At 36.9% G+C, this 27009-nt stretch overlaps 1 protein-coding gene across 14 annotated transcripts in view; it reads right to left on the reverse strand.

Moving 5' to 3' along the window:
* Nucleotides 1-27009, reverse strand: part of LOC122533834 (CUGBP Elav-like family member 2) — a 56593-nt gene that overhangs the window by 5259 nt on the left and 24325 nt on the right. For 2 of the 14 annotated variants that reach the window (XM_043663918.1, XM_043663917.1), the window contains exons 2-11: nt 14767-14972; nt 11392-11520; nt 10080-10353; nt 8340-8432; nt 6539-6580; nt 5271-5300; nt 3505-3627; nt 3288-3335; nt 2305-2535; nt 854-1004 (exon numbers count right to left, since the gene is read on the reverse strand). In XM_043663918.1, coding sequence (XP_043519853.1) covers nt 877-1004; nt 2305-2535; nt 3288-3335; nt 3505-3627; nt 5271-5300; nt 6539-6580; nt 8340-8432; nt 10080-10353; nt 11392-11520; nt 14767-14972 — 1304 coding nt within the window. In that variant the 3' untranslated portion in view covers nt 854-876. The remainder of the gene's footprint in view (nt 1-853; nt 1005-2304; nt 2536-3287; nt 3336-3504; nt 3628-5270; nt 5301-6538; nt 6581-8339; nt 8433-10079; nt 10354-11391; nt 11521-14766; nt 14973-27009) is intronic. The other 12 variants (XM_043663919.1, XM_043663920.1, XM_043663924.1 and 9 more) reach the window with 12 other exon arrangements.

Below are 27009 nucleotides of genomic sequence, written 5' to 3' on the forward strand. Positions count from 1 at the left end.
GTACGATACAAGTGCGTGTCACGGCGATATATACTTACGTGGTGAGTACCTACGAAAAAAAATAAAAAAAAAAAAAAAAAAAAAAAAAGAAAGACACGCGTATCACGAATATTATAAGTATAGTAGTAGCCAAACAAACGAAGAAAAAGACACCTATGATCGTCTGGATATAAAAATAACCAGAGTGATGCATATTCACGTGGACGGACTACCAGGCGAAGAAACCTGAACTCCAGAGGAAACTATAATTCTCGTTTACAGCTGCTTCGAGCGCTTTTCTTTTTTTTTTTTTTTAAATAAAATATATTAGATATGTCTATATACGTGTATATATATATATATATATATAGAATGTACGATCCGTATCTATTGAACCACACATATTCTTTGGACAGAGTTATGATGATATAGTAAGTCTTCAATATTATCACAGCCTCGTTTCGAACGTAAACTCTAACTCGTAGAATTTCGATATGAAAATCGATATGGCGCCTAAAAGGGGAGAAGATTGTCAACGACTATATTCTTCGAGCTTCGTAGAAAAAATACCGCTTGACTAGACTAGAGAGACAATCTCTTTTGAGCTGGCAACACGACTGCTGGACACTTTGGTCATTTGAAAATAACTATCTACCTATATTTACCTGTGTTTAATCTATCTATCTATCTATCTATCTATCTATCTATCCATCCAGACCGAGGAACATTCCCGATCGATGATCGACGTCGCGAGATTTATCGAATGTTATCAATAATTGTGAATTTTTCTTTTTTTTTTTTTTTTTTTTTGAGCAAGGACACCAAGGTCGTTGATTCCGAGCCGTGGTATCCAAGAGAAGTCCTTGGTATCTACCTACGAACGATGAGGGACGTCGGCTAGTAGGGCTTCGACGCGTCCTTGGATCGTTTTAGTTGGACCTTCAGCCGTTTCATGCCGATCTGGAAACCGTTCATTGCCTGGATCGCTGCCTGCGCGCTCGCCGCGTTGTCGTACGATACGAAACCTGCAAATCATGCGTCGTTGTCTTGCAAGTAATTATTTTAGCATTAATATCGCGACTTTGCGGCCTGCGAAGGGCCGTTAACTGTGTGCGACTATCTCCGTTTTCTTCTCAATCAGGCCGATACGATCGCTTTTAACCACTTTGCGCTGGCAACTGAATTGCGGACCATAACGAGTGACCGAACCGTATACAATAATTTGTCGCTTTCTTTTTTGAGCTCGTCGGCACGATATCACTGGATAGAAATTATTGAGAAGGACAGTTTGAAATTTTCAAAAAATCGATTTTTTTTTTTTTTTGTTTTGTTTCAAATAGTAGTTTGAAGATACAAAAGGTCCTAGTCTTTAAAACGACTCATTTTGGGGTATAATAATCCGCGGATACAGAATAATTGAATTTGTATCACTGTTTACAACTTTGAGCAATATTATAAAGTGTAAATCGCGTGAATCAAATATTACTTTTGACGAATCGAATATCAGGCGACTTGGACTCAATTTAGTTGTGAATTGTAAGAACTCTGGAGCTATATAAGTAAAAAAAAGTAAGTAGAGGATACATATGAAAAATGACGTTCTGAAACTTTAAACGCGTTTTTTCTCGAAATTAGATTTTAGGAACGGTATGCAAGATATCTCGAAATCCAACCAACTGATTATTATGAAACTTGGTACGTATCCTTAGCAACATTTACTAGTAACATTTACTAGAGATTGACGATCGTACATTTTTTAATTTTTAACATCAAAAACAAGCAGCTGCCATTTTCATAATTTTCACAAAAATTAAAAATATTGGATCGCCAATTCCCTAGAGAATACTGTTTACTTTTGAACTTTTCCTGCCTTTCTGTTGCAGCTAATCCTGTTTGGCTGGAATCATGCACACCGATAGGCAATGCAAAAAAAGGTTATGTAAAAGGATTGCCTTGTTAAAAAGTTAAACAAAAGCCCACTTTTTTTCTCTTTTAATGTTGCTTTTTATAGTTCGCAATGTAAAATAAACCACAAAGGCTCATGTCAATCAAATATGATATATATACTTCATTTTCACCAGCCCTCCAACGTATTCGTAATTTTTAGGCCCGTCAAACTGTCCTGCCCCCCTTAAAACTGAGAAAATGTTGCAATTTGGGACAAAACGATTCTCGACGCGCGTGGCGTAAGTCATTCCAGCGCAAAAGGTTGAGATTGAAGATCGTAAAACTCGTACAAACTCGTACAATGATCATTTACTGCGTACGTAAACCACGCGTACCAACGAGAGAAACGATTCGTTATACTCGCATAATGCAGCTTACCAAAGCACTTGCTCAGCTGCGTCTGTTTGTCGATGAAGACCTTGGCGGAGATGACGTTGCCGAACGGCAGAAACGTCGAGACGAGGTCAGTATCGCTAAACTCCTGCGGTAGATGGTAGATAAACAGATTGCAGCCCTCCGGGCCTTCAATCTGCTTGTCGGTGTTGGTGAATTTCGCCTTCTGGGCCGCAGCCGCAGCCGCCGCCGCCGCCGCCGTGAACGCCGGGAACCCTGCAACCACAAAATTCGGTCATCAACCGATTTCTTCAACCCCCTCCCATTCATCGTTGACATTCAGCTACGAGTCGTATTTCCTCCCGCGTCATCCCACGAGATTCGCATTCTAGGAATGTACGCGAACGTTCTACTCACGATTATGGGCCACCGATATTATTCGAGAGCCGCGTGTATGGTTCTTCGATTGCCGGCTTGAATTATCGGTTGTGATTTTCGGCCTCGTTGCGTTGTTCTCAATTAACGAAACGCACGCAACGAAACATGGTTCACTGGCAGTGACACTACTCGTCTGTAGTATTTTCAATAATGTTTTCGAAGGAACTGCGTATCTTGTGAGTTGCAGGATTTGTACATGGCGGTCATGCGCAAGACGTTTCGAAAGAAAAAAAGAAAAAAAGGAAGGAAAAAAACTTCAACGTTTCGTCCGACGTGAATTTAAATCGGCAACTCCTGTTCTGTTCTCCCTGTAAAGTTTCCTCCAATTTAAGAAAAAAAGAGAAATAATAATAGGATAACAGTAGGTTGTGTAAATTTGGCTTGAATTAAATGTGTATTTGCGCATTACCACCTCTGCGGACTTATGACGGATTTGATCACGTGCAAATCGACCCGCAAACAGAAAACGTAGTCCCGGCAATTACGTGCGCGTCACATATGAAAAAAAAAGAAAAAAAAAAAAAAAGAAAAAAACTCAGGCATTCCACTTCTCTGCGTGTGTTTGTGTGCGTGTACGTTTAGTTACTCACTATGTAATTCTTTCTTTTCCACGGTCACCGTCGTCTTTCCAATGAGAGCTTTAAGGCGCACAGTTACTCGTTAGAACACAGCACTTCACCAGCAAACCATTAGTGCAAGTTAAACAATGCTAATTTGCCATGAATTTGAAATTGACCAAGAATTGACATTCTTCGGCCAAGTCAAGAGAAAAAAAAACCGATCGGTCTGATGGTTCTGCCCGCTTACCTGCGTACTGCTGCAAGCTGGAGTAGGCGTTGCTCAAAGAGTCCTGCAATCCATTTAGAGGTGTCCCCGTGAGTGAATTGAGCGCTAGGGACGTCACAGGACTGAGGCTACCTCCGGTGGACCCTTCAAAGTCGAAATCAATTCGATTACTTAATTTCACTTCTCGAGAGTCTCTCTGTGTTTTTTATTTTTTTTTTTTTTTCTTTCTTTTTGTTCGATCGAACTTTTACAACAGCGCAATAAAACAATCGTTTTACGCCTGTTCGCTTCTTGTTGCCCGCTGTCATCGCAAAAAAAGGATAATTCCCCGACTTCATGGCATGCTTCATGCTGTACCTCTGACGTAAAAAAAAAAAAAAGGAAGGAAGAAAGAAAGAAAGAAAGAAAAAAAGAACAGAGAATAGCTGGTATTACGCCGAGTTGATTATCTTGTTTGTTAATCGTGTAAACGCGTGTCGGATAGTTACTAGAAGCAAGTTTGTACAGTAATTTACTCGAGTAAAGTGGTTTTCGTCCGCAGTTAATTTCAGAAGGTATGTTTTCCGTTTTGTTTCTCTACGATGCAACGTTTCCAACGCGCAGGAGTTTTTTTTTAAGTACATCGTTAATTGCGAGAAGCGATTATGTGCACGACGATGTGTTATTTAAGGTGTTGAAAAGTGAATAACATCTACGAAAATATAGTGTAAATTGCGCGGCAGCCGCCGGTAGAGACTATGTTTCTGTCAAACTATGATCAAAATTCGGGGAGAAGGAGTTTCAAGGCTGAAATTTCGTTACGAAGGGTCAACTCGTGGCACGTTATTAACCATGGATATACACCAATCAACAATTATCGATCGTTAAAAACTAAAAGGCATCAGGTTTTAAATACCATCGGCATCGACAAACTTTGTTATTGAAGATTCTTAAACAGCTTAGCTCTCGTAGCTCACCTAAATTTAAAATTGAACATTTTGGAATATATATATATATAAATTATATAATATATATAAAATTGAACACTTTAAAATATATAATATATATGAAATTGAAAATTCTAGAATATATATATATAATATATATAATATATATGAAATTGAACATTTTAGAATATATATATAAAATTAAATATTTGAAATATATATATGTATAATATATATATATAAAATTGAACATTTTGAAATATATACATATATATAATATATATATATATAATTGAATATTTTGGAATATATATATACACACAAGTGCATGTGTAAGCATCGCGGAAGACTATTATCTTTCATTGCGACACCTCTCTGTTATACCACCAAATATTACGAAACAGGGCAAATGAATTAAAGCTTAATTGAAACATGTTGGACAAATATTGGGTGAGCTTCGTTCCATTGATTAAATAGCTAACGATTCGGCTTACAGATCTAACGTGAAGATATATGCACGAAGAAGGGAGATGATAATGTGTAAAATGCTTCAGAATTACTCAGACAACGATCGCAGGAAGCGATTGGCAACAAGTGACGTATAAATTACAGTTTCACTAACTGTAAGAAATAAAAATATCCTTCTCTTCGCTTTCTGTTTCCTTGGCTCGTAATTCTGAAACATCCAGTGGCGGGAAGGTGAACGCAGCAAAATGACGAATGCAGCCAGAAAAGAAAAAAAAAAAGGAGACGAAGAAAAATGAAACGGAAAGTAGCTTCGAACAAATCAAAAAAAAAAAAAAGAAAAAGAAAAAGAAAAAAGAAATGTCGTTATTAACAGTCTCAATGATTTCTTCTCACCTGTGTTTCCGGTTTTTCCAAGAAGGACAGCTGCGCACGAAAAAAAAATGTGCACATTAAAACGCTGACGTGCGTTTATATAAAAAGAAGAGGGGAGAGAAAACAAGTGGATATGCAATTCTGAACGAATGTCACTGAGGAGATTAGTCGCGTGATTTTGCGCTAATCTTTTTAAATCTTGCAAAAAATCGAAAGGCACGCGCGTCGTCGACTTTCTTTTAACAATGGCCAACCATAAGTACATAAGAAAGAAGCATCGTGCGGCAGGTAACGAGAGAATCGTTTGTTAAGTGCTTGTTGCACGCGAACGTGTGCGTGATAATTCAATTTAATAACGTTAATTAATCTTATGGAAATCGTTTTGTTGTTGCTCGATCAAAGTGATCGTCTTGGGTGTGCGAGTAAATGCAGGGGAGGGGGAGGGGTGTTTCCGACGATGTTGAAGTCAAAATGTTCTGCGAGAAGAGGGACGAAAATGCGAGGGCCAGAGATATACATGTGCGTGATGGAACTTGGTATCATGTCTACATACAGTGGCGACACGTGTGCGAGTACGAGCATGAATACGTCAATGGCAGTTTATAGCTTTTGGTGCGTTGGTATATTAAAAATTACGCAAATTGTAACATCGGTAACACAAGTCTGTTCAAATATACGATACTTTCGTACATTAACGAATGGAGGTCAAATGTGGACCAATGAAAATATCGACTTGCAAAAAGCCCAACACGCAACATTAATTTTAGAGAATACAAAAAAAAAAAAAAAAGATTTCCTTTTCATCAGAGAAGGAACATAAAATATAAAATCGTTCTTACGCAACTGAAACACGTAACAACGTGACGTAAACTAAAATCGTTTCCACAGACACTCGTCATTAGACAGTGAGTATGTGGTTACCGTCACGTTGACGAAGAGATCAGTGGAAAAATGGTACACGTAATGGTTCTTTTAGAAATTGGAGAGAAGAGAAGAAAAACATTATCAAAGTAATTTCACCAAAAGCTTTGTAATCGAAACTGGTAAAAAAAAAAAAAAAAAAACTCGTTTGTACCATTTTTGTACGCCATTTTTCTTCGAGCTCTTTCCCTAACAATAAGACCCAGTACTCGTAAATCGCATCTATCGCAGACATTCCGAAATTTCTTGAAGCGAACCAAATGTGCTGAGACAAGTGAATAGAGGCAAGAGATAAGAGTTAGAAAAGTCGAACGGCCGAGATTTAATTTAGTAATTGTTAATACTATACCAGGCAAGGCGACACGTACATAGCGACATACCTGCTGTCGAATTCGCCAGTCCGCTTAACGCTGAAACACAGAACACGTTCACGATATTAACAAGCGGAGTTAGTAACGTGTTTACATATTCAGCACGTAAACTTGGCCGAAAGTTACTTAGCCGAGTATGCTACGAATATAAGATACGCATTTGTCGTGCCGCGCGATGTCGTCGATCGTTACGTGGAACGATCGACGATCGAGATCGCTGTTAAAACGAAAGACGAGGACAGAATTAAAGTGAACGAATGTAAGTGACAAACAGAAAATGAAACGATTCGTTAATTTTGGATTTGGAAAAGACGAGTCTTTACAGAAATTCTCGGCAAACGTCGAAGATTAAATCTCGAGAAGATTCTCATTTCCAGAATTTATGAACGCGACCATAGAAACAAATTTTCTTTTCACACGTTTGACATTTTTCTACTCGACGATTCGCATTACACGGATAAATCTCATGCATACACAAATGAAGGTATACTATGTATACATACACACACGCACATAAAATACGAACGATCTCGATACGAAACGTAACAAGTTACGATTAATGGCCGTCGGATTAATCAACGTCGTATAAAATACGTGTCAAATATTCCACCAATACGATTTAATCACAGGAACGAACCATGTGATTTCCATCATGCTGTTATTTCCTCTTTTTTTTTCAAATTCAAGGGGTTAGGACAGTTTGAAATTTTCAAAAAATTGATTTTTTTTGTTTTTTTGTTTTGTTTTAAATAGTAGTTTGAAGTCTTAGAAATAAGATACAAAAGATCCTAGAAAAACGACTTATTTTGGGGTATAATAATAAATCCGTGGATACAGAATAATAAATTGAATTTGTATTACTGTCTACAACTTTGAGCAGTATATAAAGTGTAAATCGTGCGATTCAAATATTACTTTTGTTGAATCGAATATCGAAGGAGACTTGGACTCAATTTAGTTGTGAATTGTAAGAACTCTGAGCCGCGATATATAAGTAAAAAAAGTAAGTAAAGGATACATGTGAAAAATGACGTTCTGAAACTTCAAACGCGTTTTTCACGAAACCAGGTTTTTAGAAACGGTGTGCAAGATATCTCGAAATCTAACCAACCGATTACTATGAAACTTGGCACGTATCTTTTATCTTTTAACATTTACTAAAGATTGACGATCGAACAGTTTTTAATTTTTAACAATTTTGAATAATAATATAAACGAAAAACGTAGAAACTTTTGGTACAAATTCGATACATCAAAAACAAGTAACTGCCATTTTCATAATTTTTCACAAAAATTAAAAATGTTGGATCGTCAATCCCTACAGAATATTGTTTACTTTTGAACTTTTCCTGCCTTTCTGTTGCAGCTAATCCTGTTTGGATGGAATCATGCACACCGATAGGCAATGTAAAAAAAGTTATGTAAAAGGATGCTTGTTAAAAAGTTATAGAACCCTTTTTTTTCTCTTTTAATGTTGCTTTCTATAGTTCATAACGTGTTAAAACCAAAGCTCATGTCAATCAAATATGTACTAGCTCTTCAAAATATCACTAGTGTGTAACTGTCCTATCCCCTTAATATCAAGCGTTCTTCTTTGTTTCTTTGCGAAGCACGGCTCTTCGAAATTAACGATCAGTCATCTGTCTCTTTATTAGAAACGAGAAACACAAATGCACATAGTAACCAAATTGTACGCAATAGTAAGTGATATTTCAACGTTATCACGTTCATACGTATTACACATATATATGCCCGTGTCACGACGCAAGTTGTCTTTTTTTTTTTTTTTTTTACTCACTGTTTGGTGACACCTGAAGGTTCCCGTTTCCGCCTGTCATGGCCGCCAGGGTGACCAGGTTTTGCATACTCATCGGCGATACTCCTGCATTCGCTGCAACGTACATAACCCAACACACACACAATGATTAGATTCCAAATCACGCACAAATATGACAAACACGGCACGAGGAAACACGCGACTCGATATTTCGTTACGTAATCCTTGTAATTAGTATAATTGGCTGGATTTGTTAGCAGGAAGTTCTGTCGTACATATTTTCGTTGGTTATTTCGTCTGGTCGCAAACTGCGAAAGAACAACTGCGGCAACGAAATATCAAGTCGCGAATTAAATTCCTGAAAAATTACGCAGATCGTAAGTTCAGCTTGGAGTTTGCACAAAATTCTAATAAATTCTCTATCCATATAAAAAAAAAAAAAAAAAAAAAAAAAAAAAAAAAGAAAAAAGAAAATTGGAAGGAACAGAAAAAGAAGTAGAGGACGACAGCGTATCATTTCGCATACTATGTTTGCCCGACGATACGATTACGTAAGTTCTGGTGTGTCGTCGAATAACCACACGTTTCTCGGTAATAAATAGTAAACACGCGTTCTAACATGGATGCTAATAGCAGGCATTTACAACGATCATTACACACTGGCATGCTTCCCGACGTTTATTAAACGAACAGTTTTATTCTCGCGGAGACAACCCGAGGAAAATATACACCAGAACTATGGCCGCCACGTGCGGAAAACTTACGAAACGAAACAACGATAATATGAGTGAATGAGGACGAACGTTATGGTACATATATCGGGCGATGAAAATGCAATTTTTATTATAATATTACAATATTATTCAGTAACATTATAATATAATGAACTATACTGTTTATAGTGTATAACACAACTATAATAAACTATATCTCTTTATTATAATATTATAATATTTATACTATTACTATCATAATATCACAATATTATTCAGTAGCATTATAATATTATAATAAACTATACTGTTTATAGTGTGTAATATGACTATAATAAACTATATCTGTTTAATATTATAATATTTATAATATTACAATATTACAATATTATAATATTTATAATATTACAATATTATAATATTATATTATATTATTCAGTAAAAATTATACTATTTATACTATTACTATTATAATATTATAATATTATTCAGTAACATTACAATATTATAATAAACTATATCTATTTATTGTAATATTATAATATTATGTTATTCAATATTATAATATTATTCAGTAACATTATAATATTATAATAAACTATACTGTTTATAGTGTGTAATATAACCATAATAAACTATATCTATTTATTATAATATTATAATATCATACTATTCAGTAATATTATAATATTTATACTATTACTATTATAATATTACTGAATAATATAACATTATAACATTATAATGAACAGATATAGTTTGTCATATAGTTATATTATAAACACCATAAACAGTATAGTTTATTATAATATTATACTGTTACTGAATAATATTATATTAAAATATTATAATATTACAATTATAAACAGATATTGTACACTAAAGAAAGACAGCAAACGGCATGGACGAAGAAACGAGAGACAAAAAAAACGATCAGTCGAAAAGACAGACGCGTCATCAATTGAAGTGAATTGGCAGGTGTGTCAAAGGTGAACGAAAACAGAAAAAGGAGGAACGAAAATAAAATGTAAAATAAATGGACACCAACCATACTCACCGGCGGTGTTGCTGAGGGACGCGAGGGTCGCCAGTCCTTGAAGATTCGCGGGGTTGATCTCTGGCGGGCTTGGCACAGCAGGGGCAGCCGCGTGCGCAGGAGTCGCCGCGCCGAGGCCAAGATGTTGTTGCAGCAGCAACTGATGCTGCACGCTGGACAACGCGTTTGCACCGGTGCCTGCCGCGACCGGAGTCGCCGCGCTCGTCGTCGCCTGAAGTTGTTGCAACAATTGCAGCGAGGCGGGCGCCAAAGCAGGCGTGTCGTTCTGCCGAACAAACGAAGATCACATGAGTATATCTTGTTGCTTCTCTCTGTTGCGCGTTGCTGCGTTGCAACAAATAATAAAGTGGCGTAAAATGTTGACCCGAAAGTCAAGATAAATAGAAGTATTCTCGCGTGCACTTGCGGCGAGTTTCACGATGCAAGAGCGTAGTTAAGCGTGATCTGAATGCGTCGAGCTTAACGCGTTCTTGCGCCTCTTCCGCGTGACTCTCCATTCAGGTCGCGCGTGCTATCGATACCATGCATCCGTGTGAATGGAAATTTTCGCGAGGACTTTGATGTCGGTGTCACACCGTGTATCCGTGTGACACCGAACAAGCGTACGCAACTGACCGGTGCAACATAAATAAAATGTCGTGTCGAAGAAACTAGGATAAAAAATAAGTCTTCAATTTTTATAAAAAAGTGCCATTATCCACTTTGTGGATTTGAGACTATAATTCTGACGCATTGTGATGATCAGTCTAAATTCTATTAATATCCGAATAAGTAATAATTCGTACAATAAAAAACAAATTTATCAATAATTGTTCCACCTTGAAACAAATTGTCTCTTGAAATAATCGTGGAAACTAATTCCTTTCTGTTCCCACAGAGACAATTACTCGGATTTTATCTGCAGAAGCAATTATTTGACGTCAGTCAATTTATAACACGCTGATTCAGGCGCGTCTCCTCCAATGTTTTTACAATGTTTGAAGTATCTCTGTGTCATTCTCGCGAAGAGATTACGTTCTAATTAATAAATTAAAACCCCTTGGTCGGATCGTCGGCAGATTAAAATTCCCATTGAGAGATTATGTCTGTCTTTTAGCACGGTGTTATTCTCTCTTTTCGTCGCGTTCACGAGAAAAAAAAAAAAAAAAGAAAAGAAAAAGTATCAAGCCGATTCGCTGGATGCGCCTGTAATTTTGAAGATTCAAGGGAAATAAATTTACGAGAAAGTATTTCCATTCACGATGCAAATGGGCTCTTTGATATCGGGTAAAAAGGTTGGTTATGAAATATTAAAGGTACAGACGGTCAGGTAATGCGGCGCCATGTTGACTCCTGCTATATTCCAAAGATTCGTCTGAAGTTGTTGCATCCTTTTCTGGTCCTTTTCCTTCTGCGTATCTGCGAATTTCACAACCAGCGGCGACGAGCATCCCTGAGAACAAAAAAAAAAAAAGGAAAAAAAAATAAATAAATGCGTGAGATGTAAGTGTTAAATACATACGCCTTTAATACGCAGATCGTATAGATAGTTTTGACATTAAAATGTGTAAAATTGAAGGTCACGTATTTTTAAAACTATATGATTTTGCTTGGAAAATGAAGGGTTTGTGGGAAAAGTCATAACTTGTTCATTCACTCAATCTTTTTTATTTTGTAGTTTTCACAAAAAAATCCATTAATTATATTTCCAAATGAAATAATAAAAAATTGAAAAAACATGTGCTTGTAAAAGTTAGTTTTGTTTTATATATCATTCAGTCTTTCAGTGACTATTCTGTATTTTGAAAATTATGATCATCCGACGTAGTACGTATTTCTTTGAAATTTCTATTATTGCTATTTATGAATTACTATTACTATTATTCTTATTTATAGCGATCAGCTACGGTTAATGATCTCTAACGTCACCCGTCCAATTCCGATATCGTGTAGGGTATAAATGTGACTGTTCAAATATGAATAGATGCCAGTCGTGTTCAGCAGGTGAACTAATGAGACTAATTGTCCCTAATTTTGGGACTACTATGGAAGTCACTAGCCACAAATAGCCAGAGATAGAAAATGAGAGGATAGAAGGATGATCCCAATATCGAGGGTCTATAACGCTTAAACATTCTCTCGTCGAAAATTTTTGTACTGAAAAATTCCCTCCTTTAGAAAAATTGCTCGAATATTGTAAACTCGCTGTTACAAAATAGCTAGTTCTTTTGAAAAGAAGCCTTCGAGATCGTCGCTGATAAAAGAGGACAATGTAACGCAAGTAAATGATAATCGCGAACGTGCGAGTAACGAGTTTAATAAACTTTGAACCGGGGGACAATAATCAAACCAGAACGTCCGTCGAAGAGAATTACTGCGTGGAATCACGAAGGCTCGCTCTAATAATAATTAATAACGATCACAAGATATATATATATATACATATAGTTCCTTCGGCTTGCTCCGACCATAAAGGAGAATATGAAATGCATGACTGTTTATGTGGCAGACAATGGGAAGCACGAAATCGTGCCAGTTAAGTCGACCACAACGAGCAAAAGCTCGAGGAATCTGCAGCTGGAAATATTCATGATATCAAAATGGAATTGCTGTCGCGACCGCGTGCCTTGGCACGATTTTCTTTCACCGGGTTTACCAGGTTGCGAGCGTGCCATCAGAGACACGAGGGGGAGGGAAAGGAAAGAGAAACAATTCCGTAGAGCGCGTGGAATTGACTTCGAAGGGTCTACTACCCGCTCTATTATCTTCCCAAGTATCGAATTGCTCGATACTTTTGTTGAAACTTTTATAGAGTTCCCGCGAAACGGACAGGGAACGACTGATTAAGTATTAATCCCTTGCCCTTGCGATTTTCTTCTCAGTCTTCGGTGTACACTGGTTATTATAACTGTACGCCACGTGTAAAGCATTGTATATAGAAGTATTTGTCACTATTCAGTTCAGAGAATTAAAATTGAAAATTTAAGTACGTACTCCGTAGGATTGTTTGCTTTTTCTTTCCAAGTCGAAACCATAATTTTTTTTACCCGTGAGTAATCGTGACAACTCAAGAGAATTTATTGGCAAATGTAGAAGGTTCTCAGTCTTTTTTTTCTTCTTTTTAAGCATCTCTAAGATCCTGATGCCTCACCCTTGTGACATGTAATTCTTATTATTCAAAAAGTGAATTTTTGACTTTTATGGAGTAAGCTTAAAAGGTTGTTAACTTCAGAACAAGCTTCCAAAGAGTACGACACCCATGAAAGAAAAAAATTAGAAAGTTAAATTTTCATTTTACAAAAATTTAAAAAATTCACTTTACCGACCGGTGGCCTATTAATCGGCAAACCTATCGACCGCTACCGGTCGGTAAAGTTGTTAACAACTCATTCTTGAACCACGGATTTTAAAGGATTTGAAGAATTCGTAGCATTTTCAAGCTCGGATGACCATTACTGGATTATTTCAACAAAATTGCGAATATTTGGGCAAGTCTAACGAGTTATCTCAATTAATCTCAGATTATCAATTATTAACACGTTCCGTGGCGGTAGTTTTGCTTCTATGTCTTACAATTTTTATAGCGCAAAAATTATAATTACCAAGAAATGTGTCTGCTCTTAAAAATGTATTACAGGATAAAGCAACTAATTTCATTTTAAGGTATTATTTTTACAGATAATTTCCTAACGATGCCAAAATTCATTTCAAATAAGACATTTTGTTCCAAATGTTTTTAGTATTATTGTTTATTTGTTATTACTATAATAATAACAATAATTTATTATACAATAATAAATTAATAATAATAATTTATTATTACTAAATAATAATTTATTATATAAATTATATGATACTACATTTAGAATACTTGTTATATAAATTATGTAATACTATACGACAATACTAATAATACTCATTTTGATAACAAATTTTACAGTCTTCTTACCGAGTTTAGTCAATCGGAAAAATACGCTCTAATATAAGGATGAACACGTTGTTAAGATGTCAATACACGACTTTGTAACAAATTTTTCAAGAATTCTTCGTTTCACAATCAAAATCAACTGTGGCACGGAACGGTATTAATTATCGACTTTCGAATATCGATACTTTTTGCAAGTATCGCGTTCCTCTCTCTTTCTTACATCTTCGCATCGTGTGAGGGGGCGTGCAACAACTAGGCAAAGCCTGTCCTTGCTAGCACAGGATGTCCCGCGTTAAATGATGGATGAAACTTTGGCAGGGATGCAAAGTTTCTTTCGGGCTCTGCGTTATCAGAACGCATCGGCCCCGGCGAAATTAATCTTCGACGAGAGATTAGCCGTGGATAACAAAGTTAATTAGAAATTAAGTTACGATAGGGAACAGATTCTACTAGTAAGCGCCGCTATACGCGGCGATATATGCATAATTGTTCTCGCACGAGCGACACGAATTTTGTACAAAAAAAAAAAAAAAAAAAAACTGCTGTATATAATTAGTATAATATAAGAACCGGGGATAAAAGGGAATTCTCGCGGATTGAAGAGTCAGTCTTGAATGGTGAATGGAAGAAGCAAAGTTCGGTGACAAAGTGCCATTGTCGTCGTCGTTTTAAGGACAATCGGAACGGGGAGGGGAAGGACACATTGTGGCGGCAAGAGTTAAGTAGCTAGGATAGGAAGAGGGAACAATTGCACGTTTCAATTCCACTCACCTCCATCGTTTGCGAGTGATGAAGAGCCTTAATGGCGTTGATGGCGTATTGTTTACTAGCGAAGGTAACGAAGGCACAGGCTTTACTTTTTCCGGTGCTGTCCCTCAGCACCGAGCATTCCTCGATGGTTCCGTAAACGCTGAACATGTTCCTAACGTCGTTCTCGGTGAACTTCTTCGACAGCATGCCAACGAACAGCTTGCGTTCTGGAAAGAAAAAAAAAAAAATAAATAAATTGTTGCATCAGTTCAGTATGCAGTTGGTATTCAGATTCAAATCATTTGCTACCGTCAATCGGTCATTATCATCTAAATAATCGCGTCAATAGACGTTGCAGGCTGTGTGCAAAAGTGACAGCGGATCTTTCTTTCTATCTTTAGCTCATAGATTTCTATGTCTTCTCGCCGAGAAGAAAAGAAAGAAAGCGGAATGAAATTTATACTTGAATCACGCATCGTGAACGAGTCGATCGGTCCTACGCGTGCTCTGCAGTCTAAACAACACTCGGACACGCGAGCTTATTGTTGTTGGCTGTTCTCTTCTATTTATCGTCTCATCAGCACCGCGTATAATAAGCATTCAGGTATCAAGCACGCGTCATTTGAGAATGACAGGTGGCGAGGAGAGATGAAAGTGGTCCCAGTCAATATTTGCTTAGGACCAAGAGAGAGAGAGAGAGAGAAAAGCCCCGCCCCGGAGAAAAGCCGCTTATGTAAATTCAGCGTCGCGTAGGGTTTCGCGCAGCAACGCAAAGTAACCGGCTGCATCTCTCTGAATATCTCTATCCGCGCCTCTCTTTCACCCTTCCATTTTTCTGTCAACCCCTACTACTCGGGGTTCCCTTGCTCGACCCATCCTCCACCTACGTGTTTCCGCGAATTTTCTATCAACGAAATCACGCCCTCGACGAATTATTTCTTTTCGCAGAATTTTTTAAATCGTTTGGGATCAATCTCTAACAGTAAGCTTCGTGTTTCCGGCGCGTACACTCTCCTCCGAAAGTATTAGGACACCTGCTGTACACAAGATTGGTCTTCGTGGATGCGTAGCTAAAAAATCATCACTAAGGCCACAAAATAAAGTAGAAAGACTACAGTCGGCTAAGAAATATCGAAATTGATCAGTTGAAGAGTGGAAAAATGTCTTATGGATCGACGAATCTAAATTTGAGGTGTTCGGTTGCAAACCGCGAGCTTATGTTTTTAAAAGACATTTGAAAAAAAAAATGATTCATGACTGTATCGTACCCACGGTTAAACACGGAGGGCGGTCAATAATGGTCTGGGGGTGTATTGGAGCAAATAGTGTTGGTGAGTTAATAAAAATCGAAGGGATTCTGAAAAAAGAGTAATATTTGTCTATTTTACGTGATTATGCGAGGCGATTAACAGGCCAAAATTTTGTTTTCTTACATGACAACGATTCCAAGCACACTGCAAGGATTTGTAAAGACTATTTTCAACATTTAGAACAGAGTGATGAATCAAAAATAAATGCATTGACCCCCTCAATCCGCCAATCTGAACCCAATAGAGAAAATTTGGGATGAATTAGATCGGAAAATCCGTAAAGTGTGTCCAAAGTCCCAAAAATGACTTATGGAACAAATTACAAAATGCATGAAACCAAATAGTACCAGAAACAATAGAAAAACTAATAAAACGGATGCTGAAATTAAAAAACGCGGTGGATATATCGACGAAAAGAAAATTTAACTTCCTTGTGCAAAGTTAATGTTATTATTACTATAATGTAAACTATATATACCTCTCCTAAGCTTAATATAACTAACTTTAAAATAAATTTAAGAAATTATAACAATTTCCTAATGGTTTTCCAAATTTATTTCATTTTCTGTAAGTTCTACTGTCCTAATGTTTTTGGAGTCTGAAAATGATTTTATTTTCGTCGTTCTTTGACTATTATATTTAACTACAGAGTAGTTTATGTGCTTCAACTATGGAGAGTAAAGAATGGTTGGTTATGAGTGAACCGAATGAATTTTTCTTTGGAATCTAATCCCGTACTGCGATGTCAATTAACAATGAGGTCATTGAGATTTCTTGCGCACTAAGTGGTTGAATTCAATTTAATTTGAATTGGAGGAAGAATGGCAAATCCAGGCAAAACAAATGATAAGTTTATTACTTCTCAATAATTTCTATCCAGTGATATCATACCGACGAGTTCGAAAAGAAAGCGACAAATTGTTGTATACAATTTGGTCACTCGTTATGGTCCGCAATCAGTTGCCAGCGTAAGGATACCTACAAGTAATGTCGTTTTCTGACACTGTAAAAAATTTTATCTTATTTAAAAGTTACAGCTTTAATCTGTAATGTAATTTAACAATAAACACACTGAATGTCAATGTATTTAACTGGAATATAGGTCATATTAGACATAACATAGGTTATGTTATAACATATATATTACAGCATAACAAGTTATAATAAGCATTTTATCTTATTTAAAAGTTAATATAGCTTTAATCTGTAATATAATTTAACAATAAACACACTGAACGCCAATGTGTTTAACTAGAATATAGGTTATATTAGACATAACAGGTTATGTTATAACATATATATTACAGAATATAGGTTATATTAGAATATTATTATAGAATATAGGTTATATTAGACATATACAGGTTATGTTGTAACATATATATTACAGCATAATAAGTTATCATAAATAAAATTATATATTTATAAGTAAAACAAAATGGGCGAAATAAATAATAAATTTATCACTTTTCAATAATTTCTATCCAGTGATATCATATCGAGAAAAGAAAAAGAAAGCGACGAATTATTGTATACGATTTGGTCACTCGTTATGGTCCGCAATCAGTTGCCAGCACAAGTGGTTAAAATCCCTTTGCCCATCCGTCGTGGAATTCAATTAAGAAACCATCCGCGCTAATTCTTTAAACGGTTAATCGCAATCCTGGTCGCCGGACCAGATTGGCAAGATCTCAACGATTCGCAACAATTCCCCGCGATCGATTGCCGTCTCTCTCTCTCTCTCTCTCTCTCTCTCTCTCTCTCTCTCTCTCTTTCTCTCCCCTTTCTGGCGGTGGCCCCGGCGCGTACCTAAATCGATCACTCGGCCGCCTCCGAACCGAATTCGACTCGTTAACAGTTCCTCGCGTAACGAGCCGTGTTTCATCGGGGCCACCTCTCCCTCCATAGTCAAAGGCTACGACTGGCAAAAGAAATAATAAAATTGAGAATCAAGGGAAACGGTCAGCGAAAGAGCCGACGGTGGAGGAGAGAGGGAGGATGATAGCGAACGGGGGGAGAATGGGGTCGTGGAAACCCCGCACATATTCGTCGATTGCGCCACAAACTCGTCCCCTGTTAACGATTTAATTACTTTCGTAACCTAACCGGATACCAGAGCAGCTCACCCGCTCGCCGTCCGGCCGGACCCCCGCCACACGCTTCGGCTCTCGCGCATCGTATCAGATTTTCCACGAAGCGAAGCTTCATGGAGATTGAACCTGGTCTTCTCTCCTTCACCTCTGGCTATATCCACCCTCGGGGTTATATCCACAGCCACGAATTATTTTCCACGAAAAAATTTCAAGCCCCGAAGCGCTAGTCTGTTTCTCTCACTCCCCTCCCCCCATCTCTTAGTGCCCTTTTGTCCGGTGGCATCGGTCCGCAACAAAACTGCGGGCTTCGGCTGGAATGTTTATTAAATACCAAAGACGTTGGTCCGCCGCTTCTACGAGGATCTTGCTGCTCCTCGTTTTCGGTTTCCTCCCGTACGAAATTGCAATGGAGGGAAAGGGAGAGAAGCTGTATCTCTGCCTGATAGCTCGGCAGAGCTTTATCTCTAAGAGGAAGAATGTATTGAACACTTGCAGATAGATCGCAATGGGTTGAGGCTCTGGCCTTGAAGTTGGGAGGAAGGGGAATAGAATAGCGCGTTGGATATCGTTGATTTAATTTAGCTGCGGTAGCACCGACTGGCCGAGGCACGAGTGTGTAGGGACACCGCGGGAATACCCCAGCCCCTTTCAGTTTTTCTCTATCTTCCTTCATGTTTTTCATTTTTCTCGTCCCCTGACGACTACCAGTTGACGTTGGTATAGCAAACGAAGATCGTCACGGAGGAGAAAAATCGTCCTGGTTCATTCTCGTTCCTTATTCAGCGGGAATAGAGCAGTGTCACCACGTAGCAATAGTGTTTCACAGTGTAAAACGTATTAACACACTGCGTACCGCACTCGACGCGCCCAACCTAACCCAAAACAACTTAAACTTTGTACAATGCTATATATGCACTTCTTTAATTCACATTGATAAAATATTCTTAGATAATACTATATATTTTTTATGGTAATATCGTAGAGATATAAACAATATTTATTTAACGAAAATTGTGATAATAGGACAACAAATAATGAAACAAGACAAATTACTTTAAAACAACACGAATTAACAACTCAAATAAATTCTTTTCAACGACACAATTGACACTTTTTAACAGTTCTCTTTCAATGTTCTCTCACGACTCTGGTCTTTTTTTTTTTTTTAAAAAAGAAAAGCGCTCCATGTCGACGTTGAACTTTTCACGTGACATTCATATTTTATTATATTTCTATGATCAACAAACAGGCCATCTGTTATATTTAAATACAACTAAAATTATATTAAACTACAAATTAATTATAATAACTGTCAACTGATAATAACCGATTTAGAGTTTAAGAACCTATTTATTATGTATTTTATATTTCAACTATTATTTGTTTTATACTTATATTAACAAGCAATGTTCACGTATCGAGCGGCCGAATTTTCCTTTCGTTGTTCGTCGGAGGCCTTGAACAGCCCCCCGCCGCGTTTCAGCCGCACACATTCATTTTTCAATTAATTCCGCGATTCGATATTTCCACGTTTTCTCCCCCCGTTTCTGCACTTTTCCCGATCGTCCAAGCACGAAACCGCGCAAATGTTTGTAAATCAGTTTTATCGCGCTCGTGTACACGGTGTTTGCCCCCCTAATTAAATCGCGGAACCACGTCCGCGGAAATCGTTCGCAGGTCGAATAAATGGGAAGACGGCGGTTCGAACGCCCGCGTGAAAAATTGCCAACCCTGCGGTTGCGGTACACGCCCGTTAATTTACGTTAATTTCTCGCGTTACTTTCCGACCAGCGTTGAAAATTTTCGAGAAAATTCAACAGCGATAGTTCACCAAGTTGACCAAGATTCGATACAGGATCCGAAGAAACGATTAAAACGTCCTTCAGACTAAAGCAGCGCCCTCCTCGGATGGTTCAACCAACCAAGGGTGAGGGGACACGTTAGGGAAAGATTGGATTTGCGTCGCTGCTTGTTTCGTATTCGGCGAAACTGGCAGCAAGCAAGCAAGCAAGCAGGGGCTGGCTGGCTAGCTGGACGCGCAGGAATATATTCTTGGCCTCTTACCCGGCCTCTCTCACTTCCGGGACACACTCGTGGTCCTTTACCAGAATGAGAATTAACTTTGTTAATTTAATTCCCGGGCTTGGCCACGTTCAAACTAACTGAATTTCAACCAGGCTGAACTAGCCTGGTGGTGTTGCTAAGCAGACCGAGGGCTCCCTGGCTTATGTGTAATATATATCTCTCTATAGATCGCGTTCGCACCGGATGACCGATTATAGTCGAGAACCATACCTCAGCTGGGTCACTTGCTCGGACAGTTAACGGATGAAATTGTTCCGATAAGCGGAATATACGCGAGTCTGACGACTCTGAACACACTCAGGTAAATATTTTCAAGGCCGAGATGATGCTTATTAGCGCGGTATTTCTCGGAAAGGACGAAAGTGGTCCGAATGAAGAGTTCACGCGACATTTTTAAACGACTCGTAGGAAATCTCGCAATGAAATTTGAAAAATAAGATTCCTTTTTCGTTTCATATCCGTTGTTTGATCACCCTTCTATTAACGTATGAAATTATTTTTGAATTTATATTTAATAAAATTAAATTAAAAATGAAAAAATAATTATTTTAATGACAGAATATTTATAAATTTGTAATGAATTTGGATTGAAAATTAAAAATAATCTTTCTTAATAATAATATTGTTCTTGTTATAAATATTGTTACAAAAATTTATTAATTTATCTTCATAAAAATAAATTTAATTTAACATTGATTTATTATTTGATAAATTGCTTACAATTCGAGATTGAATAAGAAATAGTCAATATCGTTTTAAATAATATTATAATTAAACAAAAAATTCTTATATTTCTAAAGCAATTTTGAAATTTCAATTGTTAATTCTTTTGAATAAAATCCAACTAAAAAAGGAAATCCACATAATATTATTAAAGAAAATATAATAATTATATTTCTTTTATTTATAGGATAAATACAATACATTCCCCTATAAAAACGAAAATTTTGAATTTATAATGAATAAATCTATTTATTCATTATAAATTCTAGCCATTTATATAATGAATAAATCTACCGACACATATAAATATTATCGATTTAAATAAAGCATGAATAAATAAATGTAAAAATGCTTAACGTCACAACTATGCAAATTTGTCAAATTGATTCTATTTTATATATTTTTTAATTAATTTGGATTTGGGTGTATTGATAAAATTTTTAATTTTGATTACTCTATTAAACGAATGAAGAGAACAAAATCTTACTTTTCTTTCACTTACGTAAATATCGTTCAAGAGTTTTAATTTACATCCTTGTCGCACTAAATCATCTCTCAGAAACGCGTGGTTTCGTTGAAAACGAAATTGCGAACGTCCATTTGCTTGCAATTGTCTACGAGAGAGAACTTCATTCGCGAAAATTACCAATTGTAAGAAACTCTGCTGGATCGCTTTGTAAACGCTTTGCCAGAAGATTTGCTACAATCAAATAAAAAAGAAAAAAAAAAAAAAAAAAAGAAAGGAAAGAAAGCGCAATGTTCTCCTCATTCGGATATAACTCTGATCCATACAACATTTTCTCTTCGACCGTATTTTATTGTCGATTCTCTCGCGTGTAACGCGAAATCTCTCTCTATATTGTACGTCAGATTAGTAGTACGTGAGAACAATATTCCACAAACGATATCAAAATATCTTTCTAAGCTAGATATTTTTTTTGAACAGAACGATCTGTTTCATTTATCGATTGATGCAAGAAAAAAAAAATTACGTAATTATTGCTTGAAAAAAATATTAGTGATCTTGGTATCTATCCTCCTTTTCTAGAGACAAACTAAGTATACCGAATTGCTACCCTCTCAAAACAGAAAAAAATAAATAAATAAATAAATTAATGCATTTGAGACATTTTTCAAATGAGATAATTCGGAGATAATTAATAAATTAAAAATTATTACAGAATTTATAATATATATATATATATATATATATTATATATATATATATAAAATATATATATATATATATATATATATATATATATATATATATATATATATATATATATGCATAAAGCGTCCTATTTTAATTTATAAATTCTGTAATTATATATATATATATATATATATATATATGCACAAAGTGTCCTATTTTAATTTATAAATTTTGTAATATATATATATATATATATGCATAAAGTGTCCTATTTTAATTTATAAATTCTGTAATATATGCATATATATACAGATACACATATGTATATCCATATATATATGTACAAAGTGTCCTATTTTAATTTATAAATTCTGTAATAATATAAAGAAAACCGTTGGATCAGCCTCTTCGGGGATCTCGTGGCTCCTCCGGTGGTAAATCGACGAGTGTCTGTTACACGAGCTTAAACGAGCTTACATGTACTCGTACAAGGGAGTCACGCTCATAAGCTCTCGCCCTCTTATAATTTATTCTCTCGTGGCACGAGAGAACGTAAACGGTCAGCACGGTGAAAGAGGTTCGTGTCGAAGGAGGTGTACATGTGGTGAGAATGAGGGCGAAGGCAAGGGTGAAACCAACTATTAATGGTAATAATCTCACGTACGTAATCGAGTAGTTTTTAACCACCCTTGATTTACTGGCATTAAGCTCTGCCTTAACATTTTTTGATGAAGTTATTCTTAATCCGTCTGGCGGAACACTAGATCGATCACGCAGTGAATCCAGTCGACACTGAAAATTATCTTATATAATTATTCTTCTTTGATCTTTTTAAGGTTAAAACTACCGATAAAAACTTTTATCACAGACGTTAAAATTAAAGTGAAAGAAACAGAAAATCTTTATGACACAATAGGATGTATAAGCTTTTATTTATGATATTTTTACAAAGAATCATTCAAGTCTCCAAAAACTACACTGTTTTATATCTACAAAATATCTAACAAAAATAAATGGTCAAACGGTCATTTTGACAACTTTGATAGTTTCAGTGTCGTGGAGCCCACGCCAAATAGATAATGATGACCTCGAATTGCACTTCGAATTTACTAGGTACCCCTATTTTATTTTATAACAATTTAAATCGAAATATTACGGAAGAAGCATCCATTCTAATTATTTCATACATTTGTACATTTCAGTTCTCTTTTTTTGTATGTTTTGGAACTTTTATTCGCTGTCCACCATGTCACTTCGTTCTATTATTTTCTTTTTTTTAACGATTTCTCAGCGATTTCTTCAAGATACTTTAACTGTCCTTTCGTTCTTTTATTTTCTTCCTTCATGGATGTCACGTTCTTTGGAAGCTTGTTTTGATCAAGTTCAAGCTTCACAAAAGGCAAACATTCACTTTTCGAATAATGAGAATTATGTAAGATTTTAGTGATGCTTGGGTGGCCAAAGAAAGTTCCGGTGTCTTTTTGCTTTGTATTTTAGTAGTCGTTCGATAGGATTCGTCTCTCAGTCAAGAAACGCTCCGAGGAAACGGAGAATCACGCGAGTGGACGCGGCTGGTTCGTTTTGGACAGAGGTATGCCGACTCGTCATTAGTATGTCGCCGACAGAGCGCGCAGGAAGTGACGTCAAAGAGTGGCAACGATTTATAGAGAGCCACGAATTCCGATTAGCGAAGCGTTTCTCTGCTGCGTTTTCACGACGGCGCCGACTGTAAATTTTCTTTTTCATAAAGGTGAACGTGAGCGGAATAATCCCTTTCCTTTCGATCCGTCACGTGGCGGAGTTTTTCCCTCTTTTCCCCCAATTCCGTAAACTCGACTCGTTGTCGCGCGACACGTTTCGCATAGTCGTCGCGCGATCGTGTCGTCCCTCGACAATGATCATCCGGCGCGTTTCAAAAAAAAAATTCTTCGAAAACGTCCGTTCGAATCTTCCATAGGAGGAACAACTCTTTCTGCTCGTTTTATCGTCCTGCGTCTCATCCCGGGAGAAATTGATTTTTCGCGCCTTTCGAGAGGGGATAGCGACACGATAGCGACAGCATGGGGGTTCTATTTTCCAAAACGAATCGTTTCGGAGCCGGACGTAAGCCCGAGAACAATTTTAGAATCGATATTTCCACCGATTTTGCCCGTACTCAAGATCGAGTATCTTTCTCGCGACAACGATCGGCCCAACCGCGTCGAAATGGGACCTATAAATTTCCTATCGCGACGACTTGCTAGTACCATCGTCCCCCGTTTTCCAACCGTTCCGGGGATAATTCGGGTTCGACTCGGATCGTTTCACTCGCTAGCACCTAATTGCGGCGCGACTTCACCGCGATATTAATGATAATTACGAGCGTAAAATGAAGGGAAGATGTCGACTCGATTTAATCATTTTGGTGTAATAGCCTGGAGACTATTTAAAAGTTGGATAATGCTTTCTTGATGTAACTGCGAGACATGTCATGTAACGAAGGTCGATAAAGTAGAAATTGTCCATTTATGCACGTCGTTTGGTAGTTTTAATTGAAAAGAATGTAATTATGAGAGGAAGCTTCGAATATGATTCGCTATAATCGAAACCGAGTGCATTGTAAATTAAACAGAGCTGCATGGCACTGAAACGGTTAAGAAATAAACGACCCTAACCTTAAAAGTTTTTTATATTTCTAGTACATTAAAGAACACAAGTCGATATATACTTTGGATTTTTTATGAAATCGCGTTCTGTCGAGTCTTATTAGTCGTCTGATTAATTCTGAACGAATGAGTTAATCGTTTTAGTGCCAATGGCTATTTAAAAAATCGTATGGGATAGAGCTTTCTTGATGTAATTGCGAAAAATGTCAAGTAACGCAATGAAGGTCGATAAAGTAGAAATTGCCCATTTATGCACGTAGTTTACTAGTTTTAATTGAAAAGAAAGTAATTAGGAGAGGAAGCTTCGATATGATTCGCTATGATCAAAACCGAGTGCATTGTAAATTGAACAGCGCTGCATGGCACTGAAACGGTTAAGAAATAAACGACCCTAACCTTAAAAATTTTTTATATTTCTAGTACATAAAAGAACACAAGTCGATATATACTTTGAATTTTTTATGAAATCGCGTTCTGTCTTATTAGTCGTCTGATTAATTCTGAACGAATGAGTTAATCGTTTTAGTGCCAATGGCTATTTAAAAAATCGCATGGGATAGAGCTTTCTTGATGTAATTGCGAAAAATGCCAAGTAACGCAATGAAGGTCGATAAAGTAGAAATTGTCCATTTATGCACGTGGTTTAGGTTCAATTAAAAAGAAAGTAATTAGGAAGCTTTAATATGGCTATTGACGACGATACGGTGCTATAATCGAAATCAAAGATTAGTAAAAGCATATAATTCGAATAAATGTTAATATTTCTAAATTTTTCAATATTAGCTTTGTTATTACAACCATGTGAATAAATTAATGCAGTGTAGAAAATATCAAAAATAATTTTATTTATAATTTATATAAATTATAATATATCATATTAAAGCACTGCGAACAAAGAAAAAAGCTATACGTAGTCTTCACAATGTGACGACTTTTTTGGTGCAATTTTTTACTTTTTGTTCTATCTAATTGTTTCGAACTTTTTTCATTTCATGGCAGAGTTTTCTCTACATAGGCTTGTACGTGAAGAAATGCAACCCACAGTATCGTAAAAATAAAATATCGTGAAAAATACGTAAAAATCGAAGAAAAGCATTTCAACGTGAAATAAATCCATCAAACACGTTTATATACCTCAACTTATCTGTGGCATATGTAACATTTCAACACCAGGTAAAACGAGCGTGGAATCCAACGTAGTAATAAATTGAGCATCGCGATCGCGCTGAAGGAATGGCTAATTAGAAATTCAAAATCGTACCACATTACAGAGAATGGCGTGTTCGAAAAGGGCACCGAAACGAGGAACAAAAGAAACGCAGGAAACGTTCGAACAAGTCGACGGACTTTGCCAACCGGATGGAAGTCGAAGGCACCGTGTCTCATACAAATATTCAATTAACAACACACCGTACGTCGCGCTCACGGTACTCGTGTTTAGCCCTGAAAGAAAAGGAAGGACGAAAGGGTCGCGAAATCCACGACCTATTATTCCTGGTGGAGACGCGTAGACCATTTCTAAAAGTAACATTTACCGTAAACTCGTAAATTTGCATACGTAAATATATCCGAGTGGTTTCTCGGCCGGCGAGAACGAGAAATCGTGAAACTTTCCACGGCGATGGCGCGGAGCGTAGGCAATGCGTGTGTAAACTGCGGCAGACTAACGGGCCGAAATAGTCAACCATGGAACAATATCGATAACCGTGTAATTACCGGCCGTACTTACAATTACATTTAATCGCCGGGTGGTTAACGTAACAGGCTTGATAACACGCGGAATATCGCGGAACTTTGTAACACGCGAGTCAGCGGCGGCTGTTCGTGCCATTGAAAATCGCCGTGGCAAAATGGCCAAAACTGTTACGTAAGCGTTCATAAAGCGATTGTTTGCCAATGGTGCAAGACACGGATTCGCGTTCCGCGTCCTCCGAGTGTGTATATAATTATTTATCGTTCGTACGACGGAAAATTTTCACCGCGCGCATGAAATTAGCATAAACAGTACGTTTCATTGTTATTTCGTCTTGCATTCGTGCACATTTGGGTTGACATGTTAATGTTCACACGTTCTCCTAGCGATTCGTATGAATCGTTCGAGAGGAATATAGCTGAACGCAACTCTGCCGGAACGACGAAAGGCATTTTTTCTTTTCTTTTCTTTTTTCTCCCTTTTTTTTTTTTTCATCGAAAATGTAACACTCAGTGTAGAAGAACTCTTCGTATCCGAACATTCTGTCGCCGTTTTGAAT

This window comes from Frieseomelitta varia, unplaced genomic scaffold, assembly GCF_011392965.1.
Source record: "Frieseomelitta varia isolate USP_RPSP 00005682 unplaced genomic scaffold, Fvar_1.2 scaffold_556, whole genome shotgun sequence".
Classification (NCBI taxonomy): domain Eukaryota; kingdom Metazoa; phylum Arthropoda; class Insecta; order Hymenoptera; family Apidae; genus Frieseomelitta; species Frieseomelitta varia.